The 20,579-nt window shown below is 54.1% G+C and overlaps 7 protein-coding genes across 9 annotated transcripts; 2 read left to right on the forward strand and 5 right to left on the reverse strand.

The window, feature by feature from the left end:
• Window positions 1-58: 58 nt before the first annotated feature.
• PV07_04056 (uncharacterized protein) lies at window positions 59-2,779 on the forward strand. Its single transcript, XM_016390834.1, has 2 exons — window positions 59-891; window positions 985-2,779. The coding sequence occupies exons 1-2, from the start codon at window positions 777-779 to the stop codon at window positions 2,424-2,426; spliced, it is 1,557 nt and encodes a 518-aa protein (XP_016252736.1). The 5' UTR covers window positions 59-776; the 3' UTR covers window positions 2,427-2,779.
• A 688-nt stretch (window positions 2,780-3,467) lies between these two features.
• On the reverse strand, window positions 3,468-4,166 carry PV07_04057 (uncharacterized protein; the record flags this gene model as incomplete). The annotated part of the gene is made up of 2 exons (XM_016390835.1): window positions 3,468-3,580; window positions 3,764-4,166. The coding sequence occupies 2 exons, from the start codon at window positions 4,164-4,166 to the stop codon at window positions 3,468-3,470; spliced, it is 516 nt and encodes a 171-aa protein (XP_016252737.1).
• A 1,466-nt stretch (window positions 4,167-5,632) lies between these two features.
• On the reverse strand, window positions 5,633-8,197 carry PV07_04058. Of its 3 annotated transcripts, none has more exons than XM_016390837.1 (3): window positions 7,755-8,197; window positions 6,388-7,534; window positions 5,633-6,339 (listed from the first exon to the last, which is right to left on the reverse strand). In XM_016390837.1, the coding sequence occupies exons 1-3, from the start codon at window positions 7,943-7,945 to the stop codon at window positions 5,902-5,904; spliced, it is 1,776 nt and encodes a 591-aa protein (XP_016252739.1). In that variant the 5' UTR covers window positions 7,946-8,197; the 3' UTR covers window positions 5,633-5,901. The 3 variants fall into 3 exon arrangements, with proteins under 3 accessions (XP_016252739.1, XP_016252738.1, XP_016252740.1); XM_016390836.1 differs by having other exon boundaries at window positions 6,388-7,594; XM_016390838.1 differs by lacking the exon at window positions 7,755-8,197 and having other exon boundaries at window positions 6,388-7,705.
• An 885-nt stretch (window positions 8,198-9,082) lies between these two features.
• PV07_04059 (uncharacterized protein) lies at window positions 9,083-10,785 on the forward strand. Its single transcript, XM_016390839.1, has one exon. It carries the CDS (start codon window positions 9,492-9,494, stop codon window positions 10,524-10,526), a length of 1,035 nt encoding a protein of 344 aa, XP_016252741.1. The 5' UTR covers window positions 9,083-9,491; the 3' UTR covers window positions 10,527-10,785.
• Window positions 10,725-12,259, reverse strand: PV07_04060 (uncharacterized protein). Its single transcript, XM_016390840.1, has 2 exons — window positions 11,915-12,259; window positions 10,725-11,855 (listed from the first exon to the last, which is right to left on the reverse strand). Exons 1-2 carry the CDS (start codon window positions 11,925-11,927, stop codon window positions 11,113-11,115), a joined length of 756 nt encoding a protein of 251 aa, XP_016252742.1. The 5' UTR covers window positions 11,928-12,259; the 3' UTR covers window positions 10,725-11,112.
• Window positions 12,260-12,344: 85 nt separating this feature from the next.
• PV07_04061 (uncharacterized protein) lies at window positions 12,345-14,256 on the reverse strand. Its single transcript, XM_016390841.1, has one exon. The coding sequence runs from the start codon at window positions 13,737-13,739 to the stop codon at window positions 12,627-12,629; it is 1,113 nt and encodes a 370-aa protein (XP_016252743.1). The 5' UTR covers window positions 13,740-14,256; the 3' UTR covers window positions 12,345-12,626.
• Window positions 14,257-18,666: 4,410 nt separating this feature from the next.
• Window positions 18,667-20,351, reverse strand: PV07_04062 (uncharacterized protein; the record flags this gene model as incomplete). Its single annotated transcript, XM_016390842.1, has 1 exon — window positions 18,667-20,351. Exon 1 carries the CDS (start codon window positions 19,909-19,911, stop codon window positions 18,667-18,669), a length of 1,245 nt encoding a protein of 414 aa, XP_016252744.1. The 5' UTR covers window positions 19,912-20,351.
• Window positions 20,352-20,579: the final 228 nt, after the last annotated feature.

A 20,579-nucleotide genomic window follows, 5' to 3' on the forward strand; every position in this document is an offset into this window, starting at 1 on the left:
CTAACTGGGGGCAGCTAGAATCCGCCCTACGATTGTCATCCCTCAACAATGCCCAACACTCCAAGGACATCAATCACATCTCCTCGGGACACCCACAGACTCTTCTATGCTTTGTTACAAAACAACAATACCACCCACGCCACCAAGCAATTGCCAGGGGGCGCTTCTGAGCAGGTTTGCGTGTTGCCTCTGCTCGCCAAGTTGGCCGCCTCCACCGGCTTCTGACCCTGAGTGTTTCAGAGCTCTGGCACCCTGATACCGATGCTGCTTCTCCCTGTGTCTTGACCCCATGAGCCAAGGCCCTTCCAAGACTCACCGCTGTCCTGCTGGACCTGTGGTTTCAATCGTGGTGGGGATTTGGCAACAGTCGATCGCGGAACAAGACTTCTGTCGCTCCAACTTGCGACGGTGAGGGCCTCTTCGTCGTACGGGGCTGGATGGAGTCCTATGTATGTACCTGGGTCAAGTCTGCATCATCACTTCTGGGCGTACCTCCAGCCAAGTCGGTAAGCTACAAACAGGGGCATTTCATAGACGACTCGACTCCTCTCCTCCCTTTCTCGTTTTTCTTTTCTTCGTATATCGCTGGTCGAGCTCAATCCCTTGTCGTCTTGGGTTGTTACCTGTTTTGGTGCTTGTCGAAGCAGAGGCTGGTTCCTCTGACAAATTCATTTCGTGTTCGTGGGCTCCGTGCTTGCCATTGATGCTTGTCTTGTTATATCTTTCCTTAGCCACTCGACAGTTGGGAAGTCCTTGGAAGGCCGTTGTCGCCCAGAATGCCCGCCACCAATCTTAGGGGACGGTTTGACAGGTCCAAAATCGCTCCATTGAAGGCAGGACGCAGCGAAAGCTCACATGGCGTCGAGGAACCAGAATTGGTACAGAGGCAGGGTAAGATGCTGTCACCCAGACCGAAGTCGGCCATTGCTATCCGTCCCACAACGCCATGACTCCTTTCTCCCTCGAGGCTAACGGCCATGCCAGTCCTACCTGAGAACGACTTCCTTCCTCGGGATCAGACGTCTAGTGATGATGACAGTCAAGACGAGGACGAGGGCGAAGATGCCGATGATTCAACGGGCGAAGACGACGACAGCGACCATCCAAACCCGTCTCAACCGGCGACAGCCACGGCATCCCAAGGTCAGGCATCTCTCACTGCGCCGTCAAAGACGACCAACCACCCATCCACAGCCCATTCAACCATAGGCAGTTCCGCCACGCCGGCCTCGACAGACATAGGCACGAACGGCCCTCAAGGGTTTCTTCCCACCACTTCGGCGTTCCCCAGCTCCTTTACCACAAGCTCAACTTCAGTCGTGCCCCCGCCAAATAGCAGCACCGGGCTGGCCGCACCAGTATCAACCAGCCCAGTCGCCACCAGCGAGTCCGTCAGCGCTTCGGACCACCCTCTATCGAAAGTGGCAATTATAGTTCCATCACTGCTGGGAGCCGTGGCCGCCATTGTGGCCGCCTACCTTCTCTTTCGCTACTGCAACCCGCTCAAGGCCAGATGGGCGGTCTACCGAGCACGAAAAGGCAACAGGCTGCCGGGAGAGGAAGAAGATGGGACGGCACCGAAAGCGACGCCGCAAATGACCGAGGCGTATGCCACGCGGACAGAAATCGCACGTCCTCCATCCCTGCACATTAGTCCCCCGGCCACGACCAGACGCGCTCCTCCACCGCCGCTGGTCCGCAATGGTTCGATGAACAACCTGGGCCACATCGCGGTTGCTAACCAACATGCTCGGTCTCAGAGCAATCCACAAACCCTGCCTGACAATACGCCACGCCCGCCGTCGTACGCCTCGGGCGGCTACGGGGCTCGTGCTCTTCAACTGCAGGCGGAGGAGGAAGAGGAGGAGGAGGAGGAGGAGGAGGACGCGGGGCTTCCAAACCCAGATCCCCCGTTCAGACACCCCAACGGCCTGGCGAACAATCCCCCGACTCCCGTCGCGCGCAACCACCCTCCGACGCCTCGCCAGCGACACGAAGCAGTGAGCGACGTGCCCAGCATGCCGTCCCCCAGCAGCGTAGCCGCCGGCGGCCTGGACCTGGAGTTCCCCCTGCCACCGTCGACGCCGTCCGGGGCGGCGCACTTCTCGACAACATCTCCTCCGCCGGGATCCACCTTCAGCTCCCCCCACCGACTGCACAAGTCCATCACACCTTCCGAGAGCATATCCAACGTGCCCGACTCGCCGTTCCCCTTCTCGCCCGCGCTCATGCCCCCGATGCCGCTCCTGAATTCGCGCTGGAGCCACAATTCGTCGAGCGTCAATGGGCGAACGGCCCTGGGGGAGGAGAGGAGAACTGCGCAGCGCCACAGCGCAGACCCGGGACTGGTGGACGCAGCGTTCCCGGCACCGCGTTCCCCATCTCCCAAGAATTCGAGTTTGTCGCTAGCGTCCCCCCCATCTTAGGGTCGACGGCGTTGGGGTTGGGGTCGGGGAGCATCCAGTGTATGCGCTTGAGGCCCACCGGCGTGGCTTCGTCAAGCACCCTGGCTGGCTCCGGTAGAGAACACTATTACGGACTTCAGAAGCTGTCTGTTTTTGGGAAGCAGACCCGGGAGATGTTGGGGGGGGAGGGGGGGATAGAATCGAGCTGAGACAGTATACGGCGAGACGAAAACGGGCCTGCTTGATGAGCTAGCTGTCCCGTCATGTAAAAAAGATTATATGTACATCCAAGGGAAATCCGACCTCGTCATGAAATCCGAGTGGACCAGACAGAAGCCTTTGTAGAAAAAATGGAAGAAAATAGATTTCACGAACCACCAGAATGACGTTTATCTGGCCGACTTGCACGCCACGAGACCACCCACGACCAGGGCCTCCTTGCGCGCATAAACCTCCCCATTATTACTTTGTCTAGCTATGTAGATACGTACAAGTTGGTCCAGTAGGTACGAGTATGCACGATGCCCGAGGCGAACCGAACTCAGGGCTAGGACAGCGGACTCCGTCTGGGCGTGGGCCACCTACATAGCGAGGCTCGGGAGCTATTGATTAGCGAGCCTACAAGTACATACGCGTAAAGTAATCGGCCCCAGGATGGCTACTACCGTTGTGTCGTTAGGCGAGTTCCCCCCTAACAGTGTGACCAACTACCTACCTAAGCTAGCTAACCCGTGCCTTTTGAGGGCTAGAGATACATGTGAGATGACTAGGGTGGGTACATATTACATCCTTGTAGGACACAGCCAGGATCTGCCGGGGACGTACACGGTGACGAGCGAGAATGCGGGCCATAGTACTGGACAGCAGAAGGGGCTGAAGCCTGAAGCCCAGCCGTTGCAAAGAGGAGGCCATAGATTCGGTGGAACAGATCGAAGAAGGTGCTCAAAGCACGCAGAGTGCAATCGTGATAATTATCAACTTCGCACACCTCCTTGCGAAAGAAGAAGAAGGATCTCTCTCTGGTCATTTTAATATCCCTGCTGATTTGTCCCTGTTTTGCCTTCAAAAATGGGGATGCCAGTGCCACAAAGGGGGCTCTGGAATGACATCGAGCACCGAGCTCGGCAACCAAGCAGATAGACCAACTATTTTGACACCATTCTTCCAACAAGCACCTGTGCCGCTGTTAGAAAGGGAGAATCGGCGGATTCCACGCACACTGCTCACTTTGGGCAAATATACTGCCATAGCAAACCTTCAACTCGCCATCTTCCCCCCCACTCACTGTCAGCTGGCAAACCAGAGAAAAGGGCTACTCCTGAATGGCGGCGATACGACTATGGCTGTCGGTTTCTTACGGCAGTTGCAGCACTGGCTCTGGCAGCACTTTTTCCTTTTCTTCAGCTCGTCGTCCAACAGCTGCGCGTCCTCGTTATAAGTCGCCGCCTGTCCTCTTTCGTACGACGCCTTGTAATGTTCAGTGAGCGCTTCTTGGAACTTTTGCTTCGACTTGATCCTGTTCTCCAAGGACTCCTGCCTCAAGAGACTACAAGCTGGCGTGTGGAAGAATCTGGGAGGGAGGACTGCTGACGATGCTGCTATCGCGGCATCGATGTCGTTGGCGGTTCGGGCGCATCTGTCTGATTCTTGCTCGTGCTTATAAACCTCGACCATATCTTTCCACGCTTCATCGCTCTTCTTGTTGGATTTAGTCCTTAGGAGCTTTGAAAGGTCATTCACGGCCTGAGGTGGCAGGTTCATTCCCGGTGGGTGATGGGAAGGGGCACCATTCGAAGGTGTGATCCAAAGGTTGGGCATCTGAGGTTGCTGTTGCTGTGTAGTTGTCACTGACAGATATATGTCGTTGTCGTTTCGCAGCGTAAATGAGACGCTACTAGGGTTTATGGGTCGTGGTATCCTGTTTTCTACTTTTCGACACCTTAAATATCGGCGGAATCATGATGAACGACCCGGCTCTGACCACTTGGGTATGTTCAGCCTTGAATTCACAGAAAGACGGGGAGCTCGTGACCCAATCAGGAGACGTTCGTATTTCCGATGATCAGACACAAGTCGACCGAGGCTGGACCTCGCCTGGAGGCTTTCACAGCCGGGGACGAAAAATGCATTCGTGTTGTTGCTGATAGAACACCGTAATAATCCTTCCTATCGTCTGAGCTCTGCATGGACATATCATTCCTTGAGGGAAAAGGGAACCTTCATTTCCCATAGGTCAATATGGCACCCCGGGGAAAAGGCAACTGACACTAAGGTGTCTTAACCATGAAGCCAAGGTGCCGGTGCCTATTTCCAGACGCGGGCAACGTGTGACACCAATTCTCCCCAGTATGCACATCATACCTGGTCACAAGACAATCTTATCGTACCCCAAGACTGTGCATCCGTGCAAGGTGGAGCGAGAGTATCAGCAGAAACGTTGGAGGATAGCGAGAGAGGACTCGATCTCATCAATACCGATGGAGCTCCGGACAGCTATGCTTGGAAGCGTTAATTGAGGCGAGTCGATCCATGAAGCTAGGTGAGGAATGGGAAGGAGGCGAGACACCGAACACTCTCGCCGAGGATTGCCCTCTCACGGTCTTCGTTGCCCCGCCGCACATCAGCGAATGAATTAGGACGACAGGCAAATCCTGAGCCAGAACTGTCATCGCTGGCGGTGAACCCCGACTAGGATACGGGGAGCATCACCAGGACTCTGAAGAGGCTGGCGTGATGCTTGGCGCCTCTGTTGGGATTTGAGGAGTTACGAGAAATGAAGATTGAGGAAGGACGAAGGTTCAAAACGAGTTTAGGCGAGAGCCGGAAGTCCCGATCCGGCAGGCCGTGATTGCCGGTGATTGGCCCCTGACTCTATTAGGCTAGTCACATTCGGAGCCTTCATCTCTCCATCTTCCCATATCGCAAAGGTCACGGCACATTCTCATTGTCAAAGACTTGACTGGAAGTTTCCGACAACAAATCGTCTACTGTGAACACAATATCCGGCCACTCGATACGAGCCAAGTATGCTGAACGGGTGACCTCGATTCGAGGATCGAGGCGACCCGCTTGCAAGCAAACCAGGATGGTGGAACGGCTGACCTACAAGTATACCGACTCCAGGTACAGTGTTCTGCAGAATAATTCTCATCCCTGCTTCCAGCAAAGTTGACAAAGTAGAAAAGAATGAGTGCGGGTAACTGTCGTTAGATAAAAGAATTCAGTAGGTTGTATCCGAGTCGTCATAAAGCAGCCAGACAAGCCATCCAGCCCGCCAGAGAAGTCATTTATTCTGTACGTGAAACCGTGTATTTGCGCCTCATTTCTTGGTCCAGCGATCGTGCTTGATTCATTCGCATTCATTCACAAGACACCGTCAGATGAGAAGCACCCCGAGTGCGTGCCAAAATCTGATACAAATCACATCATTGCCACCCCGGCAATCTTTGCCAAAGCCTCGGTCCCCTGATCCATGGCATACAAGCCCAGGTCCGGATCACCGCTTTTTAACTTCACACGCCCATCCTTCAATCCCTTCGCCTTTGGACCCAACAGCGACATCAACATTGACGTTCTCCATGCCTTTGACGCCCTTCAGGAATTCCGAATTCGACATTCCACCCGCATTTGCACGGGCTTCGGGCGGTAATTCGAGCATCGGGGTCAAAAAATCACTGATCCGCTTGGCCTCTTCCACCGAGAAATGATATTTCTCCCGCAGCACGTCCGGTAGGGCCCAATGCCGTAGTCGATGGATGTTGCGCAGCTCGCCTTTACGGTTGAAGATCTCTTGTGACCATTTCCCCGACAGGCACAAGGATTTCGGAAACGGGCCGAGCAGTTCGATTATCTGCGCGATGTGATCGTCGTCTTTGCCATATTTGGTGCCAGATTGCGGATCGAAGAGGTAGTCGCCGGTTATCAGTTCAAATACCTGGAGACTGTTAGTGTGCGAAACGAAATCCCACTGATTGCAGCGTACCATGCATGCCATGCTCCACACATCCGTACTTGCACCCCATTTGGCGCCCAGTATCACCTCGGGCGACCGATATTGCCGAGTCTGAATATCGTTTGTGAAATGATGGCCCACCCAGCAAGCATTTCCCAAGTCTGCGATCTTGACAGAAATAATCTCACCTAGAGGTTCGTCCTCGTTCTTGGCCGCCTTCAACACTTTGTCGACATCCGACGACTTCTTATTGTCGAGCGAAACCCCAGCCAAGTCCTTTTCCAGAGGATCCGTCGTCCCTTCTCTCCCCTTCTCACCGACAGGCTGTTCCTCGTTCGCCTTGTTCTCTTTCGCTTTCAGCTTCAGTTGCTCAATCATTGAGAGACCATCTGCTGACTTGTTTGTGACCGAGTCATTAATGACTTGGTTCAGACTGCTAGGCGGATGATGGTGGGCCCCCAGTTTATCCAGATTCGTGAAGCTGGCGTTAAGCGGACTGGGGAGAGGTTGACTTCCGGTGATCAGAGTCCGTCTTCGTCTCCTTCCGTTTCTGTTGTCGTCTTTTGTCGATTCTTTCTCGTCTTTCACAAATGCTTTGACAATTTGTTCGACGTCGCCAATCTCAATCAGGACATTTTCAGGCTTCAAATCAGTGTGAATGATTCCACATTCACGGTGTAGGTAATCCAGCCCCAGCAGGACTTGTTTAGTGATCTGTTTGACCAAAGGCATCGGAATCCCCCGGTGGTTCCATCTCTTGATGAGGCCCAGCAGATTTTCTCCCAAGACCTCAAAGACCATACAAACATGGACACCATTGGGACCCTTGTGCTCGAAGGAGTCGAGGAGGCTGACGACATATCTCCGACCAGGATGATTTGGGTTTGCTTGAACGACCTTGTTTAATAATTTGATCTCGTCGATAGCGGTTTCTGTGTAGTGCGCCGCGGATCTAACTACCTTGAGGGCGACATGTTTGCCCGTCGTCGTATCTCTTGAAAGCCAGACCGTGGAGAAATGACCCCAACCCAACTTCCGCACCACCACGTATTTGCCATTGTTGTATGTTTCGCCAACATGGACGGGATGATACCCGCCCTTGCAGTAATCTTCGGAGTCTTCTTCGTCCGCAGTGGTCTCGGCGGGGTCGTCTTCGGAGGTGGAAGATGAAGGGGATCTGTCAATATGTGAGTTATTTGCAGGGACCTTCGCGTGAGGCAGAGGCGAATCCATGGCGCTGAGGAAGGACGATCAGTTTGAAGGCAGATTTAGTCGAAAAAGAGGACAAGGCATTGCATCTGCGATCAATCACGATATCATGTGCAAGGAGATGACAAAGCGCGTGAACGAGGAATTGCAGGTGACAAGGTGAGGAGTGACTGGAGCAAGTGACTTACTCTGGGTCTGCGGGAGTGGGGCTATCGTGAAGACTCGACGCAGTCGCGTTCTCGCTTGTGATGATGGGCTTGAGGTTGTCGCCTTTCCGCCGTTTCTTTTGACCATTTCCGTTTGCTGCCAGCGCGGCGGTCGTCGCAACCTTCTTGGCCTGGCTGATGGCGGCTTTCTTGAGGTCGGTGCCATTCATCATGGCGAAGACGGCAGCGTTTGCGGCCAACAGGTTATTGGAGTATTGAGAGCCTGGTCCCCTTGCAGGGCCAGCTTCCGATAATGGAGGAATTGTGGAAGATATTTCGAGGTTGCAGTCGAGATTAGAAGGGGATGGCCTTTTGGGCGCAGTTGGGCCACGAGGGTTAAGCCCGAGCTGGCCTGGTGTGTGATCGTGACAGGATCTGCGAGCGTCAGAGGATTGACGCAGCGGCAGTGGCAGTGGCAGTGGCAGTGGCAGTGGTTACGGCGGCGTGCAGTGACCAGCCGTCGTTCCCAGATGGCAGTGGATCTCAGGCTATTCAGGGCCCGGGGTCGAATCTTCGCTTCGGGGGGTCGGACCACGCCCTGTCATGTAAGAAAGAATGCTGACGGCGCAGGCGGGATGATGTTATGTCGAATCTGTGTGTTTTGTCTTCTTTCAGGCTTGTCACGTTTCCTGCAGACTCAAAAGTGCGCGGCTACGGCGGCCTCACTCTTTGATCGAGTCGAGCAGAGGCACCGATGAGCCAAGTGTGCGCTGAAAGCTGCGTGCTGCGGGTTGGCGGATGTGATTCGCGGATTGAACGGCAGGGCACCCAACCACGCGCCGGCGGTTATTCGATAAAGGACATTGAAAGCGAGGGCGAGGGCGTCGGTTTAGGGTCGAGGAACATGGACGGGCGATTGATTTCTGCGATTTCAGCCAGCTGCCCAAAGAATATCGAAGCTTGAAGGTTGGTGTCGAAAAGAATCCAAGAATGAGCGAACGCTGGAGAACGAGACCCGTTGGGTTTTGATCGAATCGAGTCGGAGGGCAAGGAGCGAATTAGGAGCTGGGCAGACACTGCTGCAATGAGCCGGAGACGGCGGCGGTGGTGATATCGAATTCGAGGTTCGTGGGACCTGCCAATGACGATTGATCCCGTCACCTGTAGAGCAGGAGAGTTATGTGATAATCACAGGGACGTAGCAGCAGTGGTGGGGTCTCCTCGGGAGGTTTGTTTGGCGTGGATTTGTTGCGTTTGATATCGATATCGATCGAGGGCGAGGGCGGGCGACGATAGAGGCGGGAGGTGAGGACAGTGTTGTGCTGCTCAAACGAAGTCTTTTGTAGATTTCTATGCTATTCATGCCATGACTAAGGAGTAGGATTCGAGTGGACGTTTCCCTTCCATTGATTCCGAGCTCAGCCATGAGTAATGAACTGGCTATTCGTTTCAACAATGAGCTGCGTTCCTGGGCAAGCCACCTGCGCCATTGGAAAACTCAACCACCCGCGCAGAGATGCTCTACCCGTTCTTCCACAACTCGAGACATTGGGACACGACGGCCCCAAGAGATCTAGTGAAGAGCGTCTCGAGGTCCTCACACTGGACATCCCTTAAATAAGCCTTGGAGAAGGTTTGAATTTTTGAAGATGCAGAACATGGACTCATGAGCCACTGTGCGCGACAGCCGCCGCTCTCCATGAGACTGCCCCAGAGACAAGCGACAAGCTCGTGCTCTTCTCTGAGAGTTTACCACCTTTCGACTCTGCCACCTCCAAGATGGGCCTCTTCTCGCCTCCGGATTCACCTTACGCACCTCCCTCTCTCATCTACCAGCTCATATATCACCCTCTGACCACCTGTTTTACCTTCTTCCACCACATCTTCCTCTACCTCCGCGGTCCACCCTACATCACACCCAAAAACAAAATCCCCATCCGCGTCGTCTGCCTCTCCGACACCCACAGCCAAATCCCACGCACGGCAATCCCCAAGGGCGACCTCCTCATTCACTCCGGTGACCTTACAAACAACGGTTCGCGCTCCTCCATCCAGCAAACTATAGACTGGCTAAAAACACTCCAAAAGCCCTGGCACGGCTCCTCCGATGGGTTCCGCCATATCGTAGTGGTGGCGGGGAACCACGACAGCTATTTCGACGAGCGCAGCCGTGGTGTAGGGGACAAGGGCCGTGCCCACCGTCAGCTAGACTGGGGGAAAATCCACTACCTGCAGCACTCGTCAATCACACTGCGTTTTCCCGGCGACCGCGCGTTGAATGTCTACGGAGCTCCGCAGATACCTCAGTGCGGGGGTAAAGAGTTTGCATTTCAATATACCAGAGGTCAAGATGCTTGGAGCGGTACCATCCCTGAAGACGTGGATGTCCTGGTCACGCACAACCCGCCGAAGTGGCATCTTGACCTACCCACCAGTGGAGGCATGGGCGATGAGTTCGAGCTAAAGGAAGTTTGGCGTGTCAAACCTACACTGCATGCTTTTGGGCATATCCATTCTGGCCACGGCGTTGATCCCGTCTGGTGGGACGACAGCCAGCGTGCATTTGAAGAGTTCCTGGCCGCGGCGTATAATAAGCCCGCCGACACACCTGCGAGTCACCGCGTACCCTTCGCCGAGCTGCTGGATATACCGTTGTGGGTTAAAGGCATCCAATGCACGATCGCAGATGTGAGAGGTCTACTGTGGACAAGGCTGTGGGGAGGCGCCCGACAGGGAGGCTACATGGTCAACGGCGCTCTGGCGCATCAGACGACAACTCGGTTGTTGAACAAACCCCGAGTTGTGAGTCTTTAGACCTAATACTGCATCAAGAGACTTGGGAGGTTATGCGCACCCTGAACGAAGAAACGGTCGATAAATTGTACGAGTCCCACGCCCATCTCAAGCCATTTGCCTCGAACCAGAGAGCCGGGGAATAAATCCAGATGATGTACAGGCACATTCACGGTGTTCCAGAGACAGACGAAAAAGGAGAAATGGAGAAAAGCAAAAGCGATAGATATCTTTGTACGCAGGACTATAGTTTATCATTAATTCGTATTTTTCTCCCCTATGGCTTTCTGACAAGTTTCCAAGGACGCGCACCAGTTCCAAACTCCCGACATTTTGGGGGCCATGCTTTGCCCGAATTTCCTCCCTCCCAAGCAATCGTATAGAAGGGCATATCCAATTGACTCTCTCAGCAATAAAGAGATGTTCGACCATGCTTTGCGCCTTCTTCAGTATTTTTCTCCAAGCTCGGACAAGATTCAAGCACCGCTTCCTAAATGAGTTCACATGGACCGGCTCTTTTGGGACGTCTTCCATCAATCATCCACCCATCATGATCCTCTGCGTTCTTCAGTCGTTATCGTCGTCGTCGTCGACGCCGCCGCCGCCGCTATATCCCTTCTCGAAAGACGCTTTTCCTCGTGCTGATCGGACTCGAGCTCCCGTCTCCGCTGCCCTGGGTGTCCAAACTCTGATTCCCCTTCGTATGTCCCTTTGCCCCCATGCCATCGGATTCCGGCCTGGGGCTCACGCTCCTCAGCCTCGGCGTCGCCTCATGCTGATCGCCAAACGGATTGTCTCTTGAGGAACTGGCCGGCCGGCCGCGTCCGCTCACATCGACGTCGGAATACCCTGCGCTTCCGCTGGCACCTAAGTAGTCTCCTCCAGAGCCTCCGCGAGCGCCGCCGCCGTAGGGTTCATTCTGCAATCCTGGTGTCGGCGCTAAACCGAGCTCCTGTTCTTCGTAGCCAGAGTAGCCCGCTCCTGGCCCGTAGGGGTCTTCGTTCCCCACGCGGGTGTCCCATGCATCGTCCTCCATCCCTCTGCCTCCCCGGCCCCTGGCACCACCGGACACTAGTCCATCCGCACCACTTCCGGCCTCCTCGTAAGCCCCTCTGGCCGTACGTCTCCTGGTCAGCTTGGCAAATTGATCTCTGGCCCACTCCAAAGGCCCCGCATGCCGAGGGGCAGGGTAGTTTGAGGAAGCTTGAGGCTTAAGGAACGGGATATAAGTTTTCCATGACTTGAGGGAGGGGGCCGGGAGCCCTTGTTTGCGGGCGCTGTATTGTGTGTAGACCACCCATCCGACGATCGCGAAGATGAGAAGGAGGAAGAGGAGGAAGAAGAAGAGACCTGGATGAGGAGTTTCTGTTAGCGAGGATGCCGGGACTGCTGAAACAGATGCGACGTACCCCAACCATGCATGGTTGCGAGAACGGCTTATCGTTCTGCTTCCGAGTTTCTTGCGTTGTTTGTGTGACGAACGCACTCGTCGACTCCGGCCGCGCCTCTGTTCGAAATGCAGATGTACCAGCGTTTGATCAGAACGCTGACTTGTCGTCTCACTAAAAGGTTCAGCTGGAGATTTCAGGCGGGCATTGCTGCTGTTTCCTACAGCGACGCTGTAATTCTGACTGGACCGTCAAGAGAATAGATTGGGGAAAAGCGGTCTCAACTATAGTGCGATTGATGACAGTCTGTGGCCAGACTGGATATTTGAGGGCCGGCTGATGAAGGAAGCCTGCTTTGACTGCTGCCGATGCGAAGCCAGACCAACGTCAATTGGAACATCAGCGCACCAAGCGGATACTCGGCTGCTGCGTCCCAAAGAGGTAAAGCGCGCAATGAGCTGATTCTTCACATGCTATCACGTGTTTCCGACCTCCCCCGCCCCCTTTCTACACACTTTTTGACAGGTGAGTAGTGGCTGTGGCGCAGTTCTATTCTATCGCTCTCAAAGGATATCGTACAGGAAAATGCTCTGGAAGTGTTCTAGTCTGGGTTATTAGACAACTCTACACGTCGCGTACAGTCCCTCGAGCTGTAAGCACATCCGAGCTGTCCCCCTGACCGAATGCCAGCTAGACAAGCACGCTCTGCACGTATGCCTTGCACCTCCTGCCCTTAGCACACCAGTTCGACGACTCTTCGCGCGTCCATGCCTGTAGCGGGAATCCGTGTAACTTCGACCCAGCCGCCTTGGGTTGCTGCGACGATCTTCCCGTCCACGCAAACCATCCTCCACTGTTCGTCTGGTTCATCGAACTCAATCCTCAAGGCCTCGATATCTTCGTACGTCACCTTCGGGTCGGTGACGTGCTTTCCAGACTGATAGGCTAGATGCAGTATTCGCATGATTTCTGAAGCCGGTTCAGCGCCAATAGCGACAAGTCGGAGGCTACCATCGAGAGGTCTCGTAGCTGGTGAAATTTGGAAATGCTCCTCCAGGTTGGATACCATAGTGGCGAGCACGTAAGAGTGTTGCGGTCCAGGCAGGTCTCTCCACTCGCCGTCTGATTTCCGCCATTTGACTTTACCGCTGTACTGGTGAACCTCTTTCAATAGCTGCTCTGCAGCCATTTGGAACCTCGCGAGGCCATGCTTGCGATATTCCGTCGTGTCGCTCATTGCCACCAGACTTGCGTGCAGCCCCCAGCTCGCAACCACGGCGCCGTACATGATCGGCCCATCCTCATCCTCATCACCTATAGCTTCCCGGTCTTGACCTTCGTTGACGACCAGCTCCGCACCGCGGCTGAAACAAACCTTGAAGGACGGCAGCGATTTTGGTCTTCCTTCCATCATAGTCTTGAGAGGGTCTTGAGCAACACCCGAGCTCCATGCCAAAGCATTCGCTGTTCCCATGGGTATCAGAACAATGGCGGGTTTAAGGAATATCGAAGGAGCTCGAACGTCATCATTCCGCCGGTTCAACAGAGTTGTGAACGTGTTGACGATATCAACAATGCCGCCGTCTCCTGACAGCAAGATGATTGTTTGCTTGACGCCTTGTCGCGCGTTCACGATGAAAAGTTTCTCGGTCAACTCGATGATTGTCTTGGTAGACTTGGTTTCGTGTGTGAAGTAGACAATGCTGTGGCTGTCGAGCAACGGCTTGATAGATTCTTCATAGTATTCTTTTGCTTTGTGACGACCAGACAGAATTGAGATGACCACATGTATCTCACGGTCGGGGAGCAGATGGCCCGGCAGTGATTGCTGAGCCGGCAACGACATCTTGCGCACCCTTAGACTCTCTTGTCAAGGTAGATACGGTAATCCGGTCAACGGTGTTGGGTTCCTCTGCCGGCCTTTGGCGATCAATTCATATTTCCCGGGAGATTATGGCCAATCAATGACTTGACGGCGTATGAGGTGAATAGGTATGCTTCCGTGCTACGTAACTAGCGTGGGTATAGCTGTCGGCAGAACCGTTCATATGCTGGCTCGTGGAGCCGTCCAAGTCATCAGTAAGCCCTATAAAATAAGGTGAGGTGCCTAAGACCACTTTCCATAAACCGGAATCCTTGCGGAAAGCATCAACCGTGGAGCATGACAATACGCTGTAGGTGAGTAAGCGGCGTAGCAATGTTTGGGGTCCAAGTTTGTCCGAAGCGGCTGGGGGAAAAGAAGTACGGATGACCGTGTCCCAGGAGCAGAACTTCGCCGACGGACAATGCTCAGTGCTATGGATGGATATGCAGGTTCACTTTGAAAGATGATGGGTCTGACTAGAGTGCGTCTTGCAAGGGAGGTTGAAGTGGCCAAAGAAAAACACGACCCAGTTAGTGTCGCTAGATAGATAGCGAGATATTACGAAGTACACTCGACACACTAAAGTGGTTCTGGAAGGTAGAGCGAGCAGAGTTAGGCGGTGCCTGGGGATAAGCATTAACCCTGCCGTCCAGCGAGGCTTTATTTGTCATTGTTCGAGATAGCGAGCATGGATTCCACCTCTTCTCGGTCCGCGATGGACCTATAGCTTTGTTTCTTCGCTTCTTTCTTCTCTCCTATCCCAAAGCGGCCCCGGCGACTAAACTCCCCCGACATCGTCTTCCTTAATGGCCCCTGAACGACGACAATTTTCGACCTATTCGATCCACTGTCCAAGTCGGGCATTATGTTGTTTCTGGATGCGTCAGACGTGGATTTCTCACGTCGGATTGTTCCGTTCCCTGGCAAATCTGTCGCGGTTCCTCGGGACCAGCTATATCGGCCAGAGTCCCGGTAAAACGTGCCTCAACTGATCTCACGGCCGTACAATTGTGGCAGATCCTACAAAGCTGGATGGTATTGCTTGCGTAGTCGATAAGAGCCCCGCGTAAGTGGCCAACAAGGACGGAAATACTACTTTCCGCCTGTGGAAAGACAGGAGAAAATTTCCCAATTGGAGTCTCATTAAATCCGCAGGAATACTTCCCCTGCCGTCTAGAGAATATGGGGATATCCTATTTTGACCCCATAACACCTGAGTGGCTACTTTGGTTTGATAGAACTCCCCAGTGCTCAAGGGTTCAACATTGGCAGCAAGCTACCCGTCTCCCATTACCCCGTACAGTCAGACCAATGGGCACCTTGCTTCTTCGGACGCGCGGTCCCTCGGCAGGAGATGGTTCCGCTCAATAACGATGAGGCTGACCTACCACTCACCAGCAAATCATGTTGCCTCCACCGACACCGGGTCGTGGGTTTCTGGCCCAGCGGCTTGCCTGAGGAATACGAGAGCATCTTGGCCAGGCAATACAAGGGCTGATTCGATCCTCCACCAATAAGATCTTCTGGGAAACAAGATACTTTGAGCCCTCAAGGGCGGGGTGCATCAGCTTCCCCGCCACCCAACATCTATTCTGAGACAGACTTTCGCCCGGTGCTCTCAATACTTGTGGAGGACTTGTGTGTGTTGAGTGCGTCGCCGCTTTACTTGGGGCACAGCGAACGTCGTAGGGCGTCGGTGGTGGTGTTTTCAGTGGCGCTCACTTTCCGTATCTAGTTGCATGTCCTCGCCTTATGAAGGCATCCATGCACCGTGAAACAGCTGAGCTGATATGGGAGGGAAATCGGAACCGACCAGGACTGGCAGGTGATGAAGGAATCTAGACCAGGGCAACGGCCCAAGCCTCTGTCCGCATGATGTTACTGGCTGACTTTCTTTTTAGAGAAGTATCTCCAGCACTCTTACCCTAGCCCTTGGTGGTAGGTTGGATACGAGCACAGACCTCTTTTGGCATCTTACAGGCCGAGAACCCAGCTTCCCTTCGCAGACCGGCTGGCGCCGAGGATGGTGCACCCTGGGTAGCACATATTGTAACCCTTGTCCTTGATGTGGCACTATTGTGGGTTACGGGATATCTGCTTGCTCTTATGTAAGAGGCAGGAAGCAAATATATAACCATTGCTCCTGCCCTCCCCTCGAAGCAAAACTTTCCTTAGCCTCAGACTGCTAGCATTCCCCGGCATATCAGCCAGCCCGACTACCAGTTCTAGATTACATCGCGTTACCATCTGGAAAGATGGCGACTGCTAATGGAGCCAATGGCACGCAAAAGTCGGCCCTCGTCCCGGTCGATGAGTTTGTTGGGCGAGACTACGACTATCTCATCTGTGGTGGCGGTACAGCTGGTCTAGCTGTTGCTGCCCGTTTGACAGAGAATCCAGACGTCACCGTCGGTGTTATCGAAGCAGGCAAGAGTCGACTTGGTGACCCGCTGGTTGATATCCCAGCAATGTTTACGCAGATGCTGGGCAATAAGGAGTACGATTGGGCTTGGGAAACCATTCCTCAGGTAGAGACTCACCGCCCTTGCCCTTTGCCATGAACTAACTCTTGTGCAGCCGGGAAACAAGAACAAAGTCCACCAAGTAGCCCGGGGTAAAGCGCTGGGCGGCTCGAGCGCAATCAATTACATGATGTGAGTTCCACCACTCCGACAGTGACCAGCCTCGTGGCCTAACGTCAACAAAGGTATGTACGCGGATCAGACCAAGACTACGACGACTGGGCCGAACTAGCGAACGACCCCTCGTGGTCCTCTGCCAACATGAAGCAATACATGCGAAAGCACCAGACACTAGAGCCTGTCGACGAACGAATCGCCGACCGCTCTACCATGCCATTCGTTGGAGAGAATCACGGCACAAGCGGTCCCGTGCGGACTGGCTTCAACGACTTCAGACTCCCCCTCGAGGACGATGTGATCAAAGCTGCCGACCATGCTACTGGATTTGACAAAAAGCCAATCGACCCATGGAGTGGAGACCATATTGGATTCTATAACACTCTGGGTGCCGTGGTGCGCACGGGCCCCGACAAAGGCAAGCGTAGTTACGCTGCTCGAGGATACTTCCAGCCCAACGAACACCGCCCGAATCTCAAAGTCATAACCGAGACGGTGGTCGCTCGAGTCGTCCTCGAAAACAAGAAAGCCACAGGTGTGGAGTTCATCCACAATGGCCAGAAGCATACCGTCAAGGCCAAACGAGAGGTGATTGTCTGTGGCGGAACCATCAACTCTCCCCAGATCCTTGAGATGTCTGGCATTGGCAACCCTGAGATTCTCAGAGCCGCTGGCGTTGAATGCTTGGTCGATCTCCCATCCGTGGGAGAGAACTATCAAGATCATGCCGCTACAGCTGCAGTCTATCAACTTGCGGATGGCCAGATGTCCGCCGACTCGATCTACAAGCCCGAAGTCATGGCGGCCGCGCAGAAGGCCCTGGTAGAAGAACAAGGCGGACCCTTGACCGCGATCCAATCCGTTCAAGGCTTCTTCCCCTGCACCATGTTCCTGGAGGACGGCGAGCTGGACCAGACCATCAAGTCGATTGAGAGCGCCAAAGCGAAGACGCCGTTCCAGAGGAAGCAATGGGACCAGGTCATCTCCCACCTCAAGAGCAACAAGTCGGCGAATCTGCAGCTCGTCTTCATCGCCGCGACGGGAAATCTGCATGAAGGGCCCGGCGACCAGAGCAAGCTGTTCCCTCCCCCGGCCGAGGGGGCCAAAGACGGCGTCACCTTGGCCGTGTGCCTGCAATATCCCGTCTCCAGGGGCCATATCCACATCAAATCCGCCGATCCGACCGTGGCCCCCGAAGTCCACCCCAACTACCTGGGCCAGGAAGCTGACGTGGCCGTACTGGCCGCGGGCCTGAAATTCGTCGAGAAGACGGCCTCGTCCCCGTCCCTCAAGGACAAGCTCTCGCACCGCATCGGGCCTGAGCCGGACAAGTTCCCCCTCGACTCTGTCCAGTCCCGTCGCGCGGCTGTCAGGGAGCACGTCCTGGGCGAGTACCACAGCTGCGGCTCGTGCGCGATGGGCGACACGGTCGACTCGCGCCTCAGGGTCAAGGGCGTGCAGAACCTGCGTGTCGCCGACGCCAGCGTCTTCCCCAACAACGTCAGCGGCAATATCCTGAGCAGCGTGTATATGATCGCCGAGAAGGCGGCGGATATGATCAAGGAGGACTGGGACTATGCCGCGTTGAACAAGTTCTCCAAGTGAAAAAAAAAGGCGTGTTTTTCCGCGAAGTACCTATCATAAAACATACAAAAACAAAGGGGAAAGATGAGCGGAGTATTGGGTCTCGCATAGAATGAGCCTTGACCCATCATCTCTGTCCATGTTCACGTCCATATCTGTGTGGAAACTGTGTAGCAGGGAATCTTCGCCCAGTAGCTCTCCTGCAGAACGAACTAGATATATGTGCGTGATTATTACGACGCAACATTCCTTTTGCGAATAGCTGGTATACAAAAGTCCCTTCCAATCCCAATCGGTGTGGCAGCAATGCACAATGCACATGCCCATCCTGCGTTTGAGATGATCTATAGTGAGCGAGAGGAAGTAAAGCATGATATTGCCAGTCTTGTGGATGATCGATTCCCACGCTCACGATGCCCCCGCCTCTATGCTTCTTCGCCACTCCTGCAGTAGGTACCACATGGCTCTTGATCGCGGCTTTTCTGTTATTCAATCAGCCGTGCCAAAGGTCGGATCCTCCGGAGCACTCAGCGGAATCCCGATTCGGTTATGCTTTCGAACCTCCATATCATTGCACACTAAATGAAGCATGCTGGAGCCTGCAGCGAGTCCTCAAGACACGGGGATGTTGATATTTTCGGGCTCCGCCCCTGAAGCAGGAAACCCAGGTGATCTCTCTCCCAACATCAAGTCCACCTTGCGCACGCGTGCTCCACGGCATAATCACGATACCTGGCCAGCAAGTCCGTCGTCTCGACTGTGCCCTGCGTTCCAAATGTGAAGTGCGCGGCCAGAGCGTCCATGTTTACAGCAACTTGCCGTTGGAGTTTCTTGGGCAAGTTGAGCGTGAGCCACTGTTCGTCAACATCGTCCATCGGTAGATTGTCCAAGACGTCGTCTGCCCAGACAGCAATCAAGTTGATACTCAGTCGTTGATCCATGGGCAGCCAGACTTTGTCGTTGCTTCCTTGACCGGCGCTGCTACCCATCCTATACGTATCGAGACGGTCGTTGGCGAGGTTTTCGAGAAAAGAATAGTGTTCCTGGGCGGCGATTGCCCAAGACTTTAGGCCTGTGCCCCAGGTCTTATACTCTATATCTGCGACGGGGGTACGGAATATGTCTGATTCGTTCGGGAGTCGCAGCCAGCGGTGTCCAGTATAGGGCGGCCCCTGAAATGGCCCGAAGAAATAATCATCCGGACCTGTCCAGTTGGGATATGACCAGTATGTCCACGGCTTGCGCGATGGTTGACGGAGACTGAATATGTTCGGTTCATAGTCGGTCAGTTCAGGCATGTAGGGATGGAGAGCGCCCATATGGTAATGAACCCAGCCCATGAGAGGAGAGTTGACAATGTTGGCGCTCACAAGCAGGAACTCGGGGTGTGCAAGCTTCATGCTTACAATGCGAGGTATCGTGTCGTCGGCGAACCATACCACGTCATCGTCGATCTTGACATACAGGTTTCCCGGCTCCAACTGAGACCAAGCCTGTCCATAGCCAACAAATCCGACACCTTCGACGTCGACCTTCTTGTACCGCTGTGACGAGGAGAGTATCTCGTCGAGATACGCTAGATCGTTGTGATTGTCGGTATTCTTCACCCAGTGGATCTCGTCAAGCCACCCACCATTGTCAACCAAGTTGCGCTCGAGGAAGCATCGCAACATCTCCACGCGACTTCTCCTACCAAAGAAGACTATGCCAATGATCTTGAGTCCATTCGGCTTGTCGTACCCCGTCACCCCGAGAGTGTCGGAAAGGCCAGGGACGGACCTTTGGACAGGAAAAACAAGCCTCCCATAAGCTTTGTGACGCTGCAGTCGGTAGTGGGCGGCTGTCACAATAAATATGGCGAAGCAAAGAGCGAACGCTATTATGCGGCGTCTTTGTGTGTTGCTCATGCCGAAGCGAAGTGAGAATGCCATTGGGCCTGAATGACTAGCTGTCCTTCTCGGATTGGCGCAGCAAGTTAATGAGGTGGTAGCGAAGGGAGATTCTTCGACATTCTCATTGCTGGCACGAATCCATCACGGAGCTATGAGCCTGCGGCTATGGCTCGTTCATCATCATCTTGTCAGAGTACTTGGAACTATGTTCCGCTCACGGTCACACTAAGAAGTGAAGAAGGCCGACATCTTATCTGTAGCGAGAAATGCTTGCGCTACTGACGTTCAAGAAGGAGGAAACCTTGGGAGATGGCTAGAAGAATCAGTCGTCATCGTCGCTTGCAGCAAGCAGGAGAAGAGGGGTGCATATCAGATGGGCTGGCGACGATAAAGGCTGAGGTTGCTGCTTATCGCGGCCATGGCCTCCAATTACAGACGTAGCTGTAGATTGGCATTGGCAGGTTGGGTGAAGATGTGCGACGGGAGTTGTCTGGGCAGAGAACTGCGATATTGGCTCCATGGGAAATGCAGGAGGAGCAGATGCAGAATTGCGATCTACTGACGTCATTCCCGCTGCCCGCGGCTCGTCTAGGCTGTTCGCAGCGGGCAAATAACTTGGCATGTTTGTGCTGTTTGAGCCGAGGATATATGTGCCCTCCAATGGCTCCTCCATCAATTCCAACCTCAACTACTGTCAGATTCTCTAT

Source organism: Cladophialophora immunda (genome assembly GCF_000835495.1).
Source record: "Cladophialophora immunda strain CBS 83496 unplaced genomic scaffold supercont1.2, whole genome shotgun sequence".
Classification (NCBI taxonomy): domain Eukaryota; kingdom Fungi; phylum Ascomycota; class Eurotiomycetes; order Chaetothyriales; family Herpotrichiellaceae; genus Cladophialophora; species Cladophialophora immunda.